Here is a 6,153-nt window from a genome sequence, read left to right as displayed (position 1 = left end):
AAATAAATTGGGAATTGAAGCTTCATTCAAAGAAAAACGTATTATTAGAAGAAAAAAATAATTTGATGAAACTGTTACAAATGAGATAACACAATTAGCGGAGGAATCTTTCAGAGTTAACTACTTTCTCTTTTTGATTGATTAAGGGTATTCTTCTCTATAAAGCCGGTTTGAATAATTTAAAAAATATGAAGAAACTTTTGGATTTTTATTGAGTGTGGAGAAATTAAAGTGGGTTGATGAAGATAATTTGTTAACATCTTGTCAAAATCTTGAACAATGTTTAAAGCATAATGACAATTTTAATATTGATGGACATGAGTTATTCATGGAGTTAACTCTCTTGAAGCATTCTTTACCAACAGAAGCAAAAGGAGCAATAGACGTGTTGAATCATCTCAAAGATGTGGATGACTGTTATCCAAAAGCTTATGTTGCTTACAGAATTTTGTTGATTATACCAGTTACAATTGCAACTGTCAAAAATCCGAATGCTTATGTTGCTTACAGAATTTTGTTGACTATACCAGTTACAGTTGCAACTGTCGAAAGAAGTTTCTCGAAGTTGAAATTGACTAAAATTATCTTTGATCAACTATGTCAAAAGAAAGATTGAACGGATTGGCCATGCTATCAATTGAGAAGAAAATTGTGGAATATCTTGATTACTCATGCTTAATTGATATTTTTGCATCAAAACGTCAAGACGTGTTATATTTAAGTGAGTATTGGTAATATCTATAACTTATTATTGTTTAACTAAATTATATATATTGTATATACAATTTTAAATTAGTTTTTTGCTTTGTATTTTGTAGGTCTTAATGAAGAAGACTTTTGATTAAGAAAAATTGATTAAACAATGTGAGGGGCCCAATTTTGGAATTTCGACTCAGGCCTACGAAAACTCAGGTACGACCCTGCCGACAACGCCATCAAGAGCACCCATGTGCTCACCTCCCCTTTGCCCAAGTCGCTCCTACTCGCCTCAAGGCCATCGTCGAGGGGTACAGGGCAACCAAGCGCTTCGTCGTCGTGGGATTCGACCTCAAGCTTCTGTCCGCGGCAAGGGCTAAGCTCAAGGCTTGCCTCGGCACCGCCAGTTTCCTCAAGCACAGCAGATCCCCTCTCCTCTCGGAGCTGCTTTGCTTGTCAATTCCGGTAATCCCCAATAACTTAAGTGTAGTTAATTCATAGTATTCCTTTTTCAATAGTTGCACAACAAAGTAATATGGTTCCAGTTTTGATATCAGTATAAGCTTGAAGTTATTTTTACATCTCGAGTAATTGGGAAATGCTTCTGTACATGGCTACAATGTTCATCTTTTCAGTACTTGTTATACAAATCTATAGTTCGAATTCTAATATGAGTATAAACTTCTAGTGTTTGAGTATCTCTTGTGATTGTAAATGATTCTGAAATCTCTGTATGATACTATAAACTCCTAGTGATACTATGACCTCTTATCAATACTTGACTTTTCATCATTGTGAAATCTGATCTTATTGGAGGGCATTGCTTAGCTTTTGGATATTAATTAGTGCTTCAGTAGCAAAGTTGAAGGCGAGACAATTCAGACCAAGAGTTCATTTAATAAAACTAATTATATTTGTTTGGATCTCCCATTGGATTACCAACCTTACCTAAGGATATTAAAAAAAAATCACGTGAAAGAGTAGGGATTCCAACTCTTTAGATAGTCACATTCACTTGTGTTCAAGCCTAAACAAGTCGATAAAAATGATCCAGCAAGTGCATCTCCGTTCATCATTAAGGTGAAATCAGTAGGTCCAAGGAACATTTCCACTAGAATGCTTCCAATCTACTTCATGGTGATCACTATTTTTGACAGAGCAATCAGTAGGTCCCAGGAAAATGACTAGTACTGAAGCACCAATAATTGAGAGAACCATAGTTGAGGCAACAGATCGAGTAGACGAGAGTTTACAGTAGGCACAAGCTCTCCACCCTAATAGAGTCTACCGATGAATTGTAATGATGATTAAATTTGTTAGATATACTTCACTAGTTCTATCATGTAAAATATTATTATTCTGATTTAATTATTATTTGGTATGTATGTGTTATAATATTATTTTGCAAATGTAATCATCTTGGTCGTCGGATATTGCTGTAGTACATGACCAGATTCTTTTGAGGATAATTGGGAATTAGTAAATATTGATATTATTAGTAATTTCAAAGTATCTAATCTTTTATTTATTATTTTGAAAAATGAAAGTTTATTTCATGTAGTTTTACTCCCTATGGTTATAGTGTAGATCTTAAAGACTTTTTTTTTATTATTAGGAATTCTTGGTAAGTAATTAAAATATTATTGATAGTGTAATATAATATTCCTTCATACTAATTTTCACGATATTATTATAGAAAAAATAAATTTTGGATCTAGGACATGAGGCACAATTTAAAGAAACATGGAACAATTAATGTGCAAAACTATACAAGGATTTGTTATTCAAGGGGCAAAGAAAGGAAACAAGGTTATCCCATATACCAAATGAGATTTGGGATACATGGAAAAACACTTGGGTCATAGAAAGATGGAAGCAAAATATATCAACTGTTTGAAATAATAGAAATACTAAGGCCGCTACCCAAGCATCGGATCGACAAAGCATACGGTTGGATCATGATATATTGCAGAGCATGCAATACACTTGATAAGTCTACTATAAAGTTATATTAGAATTTTTTATTATTAATGAACTTATTTTATTTTATAAATTTTTGTATGTATATAGGCTGATAGTTTACAAAAATATCACACTTGTTGGAGGGTATTTCGCAATACATATAAACAAAAGGATGACACCTTTGTCGATGTTCGATCAAAGGCCATAGACGTAAGAATTTAAACTTTATTACCGTTCACATTTAGCAATTATTAATTTTATTATATTAAATATTAATAATTTTTTTTTACTTAGGATGCAATCACTAATTGATTTGCTAAGGTGTCTCAGCCTACTATAGAGGGAAAGGAGTTACAAACTTCATCAGACGATATACTGGATAATATCTATTATGATGTTGTCGGTGGAAGGAAAACAGAACTCCCTCTAGGCTTTGACTCACAGGAAGACATTGTTGTTGTTGTCATCTTAAGAAAAAGATGCATTTTATTATCAATAGTTGAGCTCAATGTAACCCTCTACTTAATCTCTCTTTCAACACGAGAAACACCGGGAAAGCATCTTCTTAGGATAGTCTAGTGGCTAGTACATAAGGTGTTACTATCATATATATATATATATATATGAGAATCAAAAGACATCATTATTTATTTTTGATTTTTCACTTCATTGGAGTAAAAGGTGAAGCTTCCATCTTAGCGGCTCTCCAGAGCAACCCCACATTCTCTGGAAGAAGATATTTGTCTTAATATAGTAGCCCTTTGTATGGGAGAGGTCAGACGTCCAGCGAAATAAAAAGATATTTGCCTTAATGCAGTAGTCCTTTGTATGGGAGAGGTTAGACATCCAGCGAAATATTTTGTATTTGCTCGGAATTGATCCTAAGTTGATTCTCATTTCATTGATCAATGACAATGTAAATAATAAAAGTACAAGAAAATTTCATAGAGATGGCTAATTGGGTTTTCAAATTTCCAAGAAGAACCACTTGAAGCAAATTACCATCCTGGCAATTCCTCCCTGAATGTTTCGATGTTGTTTATGCCATTTTCCAAGTGATGCAGGAGGATCTCTTTTCTCCAATCTTCCAAGTGTGGAAAATCACATTGATCTCCGTACCTATCATAATACTATCAAAGGAAAAGAAAAGACAATGATTGAAGAACACATGAAGAATATTACCCAAATTCAAGCTATTGCTTATCATTTGCAAATTTCCCTTTTTCAAAACTTTTGTTTTGTTAGTTCTGGCAACTTTTTTGGTCCCTGTCTGGTTTTCAGTCTCACATACGAGTTGTTTGAAACTTATATGGAAGCCATTACCTCCAATATTTCAGTTGCTACTTGTATGATATTTTTTGGTTCCTCGAGCTTTTGAAGCCGCTGGACTTCTTCAATTGCCTTCATCATCTCATCTACCGACGGCAACTTCCTCTTCCCAGAGAGCACCTGAGCTATCCATCTCGCTTGTGACTCCAAAAATCGAAAGATGATGAACTGCAGCATTAATTAGTTAATATAACATCTGTAAATGACACGGATACAGTATCAACGAACATCAACTTCAAAATACAAAATGACCTTTTGTTGGATTAACTTTGGAGCAAACATGTCACCTTGTTTGGAATCCCAACAAAAGAAAGGGATGGAGCGAGAGAGGGAGGAAATGTGTGTTCATACAAAGGTCCAATTATTTTCTCATCCACATCGATGATTCCTTTGGTGTCCAGGAATGGGAATGAATATGAGTACCTACAGTCAAAAGAGAAGTCATGCAACAATTCCTATCAAATTCTGAATCAAAGTGTTGAACTTAATTACCCAGTACAGTAGAGAATAGTATCAGCAACTACACTTGAACCATCAGCAAATACAACAGTTCCGTCTTCACAAAGCAACTCAATCTACAACATATGTACGTAGTGCAGTCATTCAAAAATCACAGCTGATATGATTCATACCATTGCTGTTAAAGGTAATAGATTATCCTCACTCAATTTGGTCTGATAATCTTTTACTAATTATCATTGTCTTCATGGTATGGATCGAAGACAATAATATCAACAGAACTTCAACAATTACCTCTTGGTGCCAGAGCAGATGTGCATACTTGGACACAGGCTTCACTAATTGCTGAGGGATTTCACCGTGTTTAGTACTTATATGGACTTCTTTGGCAACATGAAGAAGCTCCAGAGCAATCTCTGGTCCACTGATTGAGCCACCAACGACCACTACCACCTGCAAATATTCACAAACAAGCAAGGAATTCAATTACAGAGGAGATATGATTTAATCCTCTGTTGTTTAACTATTTCTTTGTGGCTGCAATAGATCAAAGAACAACCTCATCTTGGAATGGCTCTGGGACTCTGTACACATGGCAGTGAAGCTGCTTCCTCTTCCACTCCTCCATTCCTGAGGAGCACAGAAGAAGAGAAGGTAACAGAGTGGCGAAATGATGTAAAAATCTTAGTGAATGCTTTACCCTTGATTTTTGGGAGCCTGGGTAGGGAGAAATGGCCGGTGGCGACGACAACCGCATCAAAGATCTCTTCCACGAACTCACCGTCATCAGTTCTCCTGTCCCTTGATCTCACAATCCATTTGTGAATTGGTGTCGCCATGCTGACGTGGACTACTTCCGTGTTGAATCTGATGAACTCGGTTAGCCCGAAACACCGGGCGAAGTCTTTGAGGTAGAGGAAGAACTCGCGGTGGCCGGGGAAGTTCCTGGTGTCTCTTCCTTCGACGGGAGAGAACATGAAGTCGGTGAACTCCATGGAGGCTCTGGGCGCGTTGACGCGCAAGGAAGCGTAGACGCTGCTGTGGACTGTGGCGGCGCCAGCGCCGACGTCTTGGTAGAGCCACTGGCCGCCGAGGTCGTGGTTCTGCTCCAGCACGACGACGGAGTGGCCTTCCCTGAGGAGCTCACGGGCGGAGACGAGGCCGGAGGCCCCAGCGCCGACGACGCAGACGTACAGCTTGGACGACTGCAATGTGTCAACAGCCATGATCCTCGATTGTTAATGAGCAGGCGTGCTTTACTTTCTCAAAAAGGTGGTCCCTGATTTCCACCTGCTCTATAAAGGTTAAGAATTTTGGGCAAAAAATTAAAAAACATTTTATAAATCATAAAAAAACGTCCCTCTTTTTTTTTTAAAAAAATAAATAATAAAAAAATCAAATGGACTTATTTTATTTTGAAAATAACCTTTGATTTTTTTGTTTAGCTTTTAAATAAGTTATTTTCTAACCAGTTTGAATTAAGTCTGTTTAATTTTTAAATATGTCACTTTTGAATTGAACTTAAGTCGTTCATCAATTATTTAATTTCATTACAAATCGAGCTAGAGCTAAAAATTAAAGCTAAAATCAAACTCGAGTCAAGTTCGAACTTAAGTAAAATGAACTGAGCTCCAATCTCTTATTATTCGGCTTAGCTCGGATCGATTACACCTATATATAGAAATTATCGAGTATTTTTTAAAATAT

At 36.2% G+C, this 6,153-nt stretch overlaps 1 protein-coding gene and 1 long non-coding RNA gene across 3 annotated transcripts; one reads left to right on the top strand and one right to left on the bottom strand.

The window, feature by feature from the left end:
- Nucleotides 1-3,533: 3,533 nt before the first annotated feature.
- On the bottom strand, nucleotides 3,534-5,747 carry LOC122043386 (flavin-containing monooxygenase FMO GS-OX-like 9). Of its 2 annotated transcripts, none has more exons than XM_042603971.1 (7): nucleotides 5,147-5,747; nucleotides 5,006-5,076; nucleotides 4,741-4,899; nucleotides 4,480-4,562; nucleotides 4,275-4,410; nucleotides 3,982-4,155; nucleotides 3,534-3,788 (listed from the first exon to the last, which is right to left on the bottom strand). In XM_042603971.1, the coding sequence occupies exons 1-7, from the start codon at nucleotides 5,670-5,672 to the stop codon at nucleotides 3,657-3,659; spliced, it is 1,281 nt and encodes a 426-aa protein (XP_042459905.1). In that variant the 5' UTR covers nucleotides 5,673-5,747; the 3' UTR covers nucleotides 3,534-3,656. The 2 variants fall into 2 exon arrangements, with proteins under 2 accessions (XP_042459905.1, XP_042459906.1); XM_042603972.1 differs by having other exon boundaries at nucleotides 3,534-3,777.
- On the top strand, nucleotides 4,405-5,205 carry LOC122043393. Its single transcript, XR_006129501.1, has 2 exons — nucleotides 4,405-4,633; nucleotides 4,710-5,205. It is a non-coding gene; the product is annotated as an uncharacterized LOC122043393 (long non-coding RNA).
- Nucleotides 5,748-6,153: the final 406 nt, after the last annotated feature.

Source organism: Zingiber officinale, chromosome 2A (assembly GCF_018446385.1).
Source record: "Zingiber officinale cultivar Zhangliang chromosome 2A, Zo_v1.1, whole genome shotgun sequence".
NCBI lineage: Eukaryota > Viridiplantae > Streptophyta > Magnoliopsida > Zingiberales > Zingiberaceae > Zingiber > Zingiber officinale.
The sequence above is the reverse complement of the archived record's forward strand: the minus strand, read 5'-3'. Positions and strand labels throughout refer to the sequence as shown.

Excerpts from the sequence above, each read along its gene's own strand:
- LOC122043386 (XM_042603971.1), bottom strand. The coding sequence starts at position 5,672 with ATGGCTGTTGACACATTGCAGTCGTCCAAGCTGTACGTCTGCGTCGTC. Across the intron at positions 5,077-5,146 it reads CAGGCTCCCAAAAATCAAGG|GAATGGAGGAGTGGAAGAGG; the intron begins GTAAAGCATTCA and ends TGTGCTCCTCAG. Across the intron at positions 4,563-4,740 it reads ATCTGCTCTGGCACCAAGAG|ATTGAGTTGCTTTGTGAAGA; the intron begins GTAATTGTTGAA and ends CATATGTTGTAG.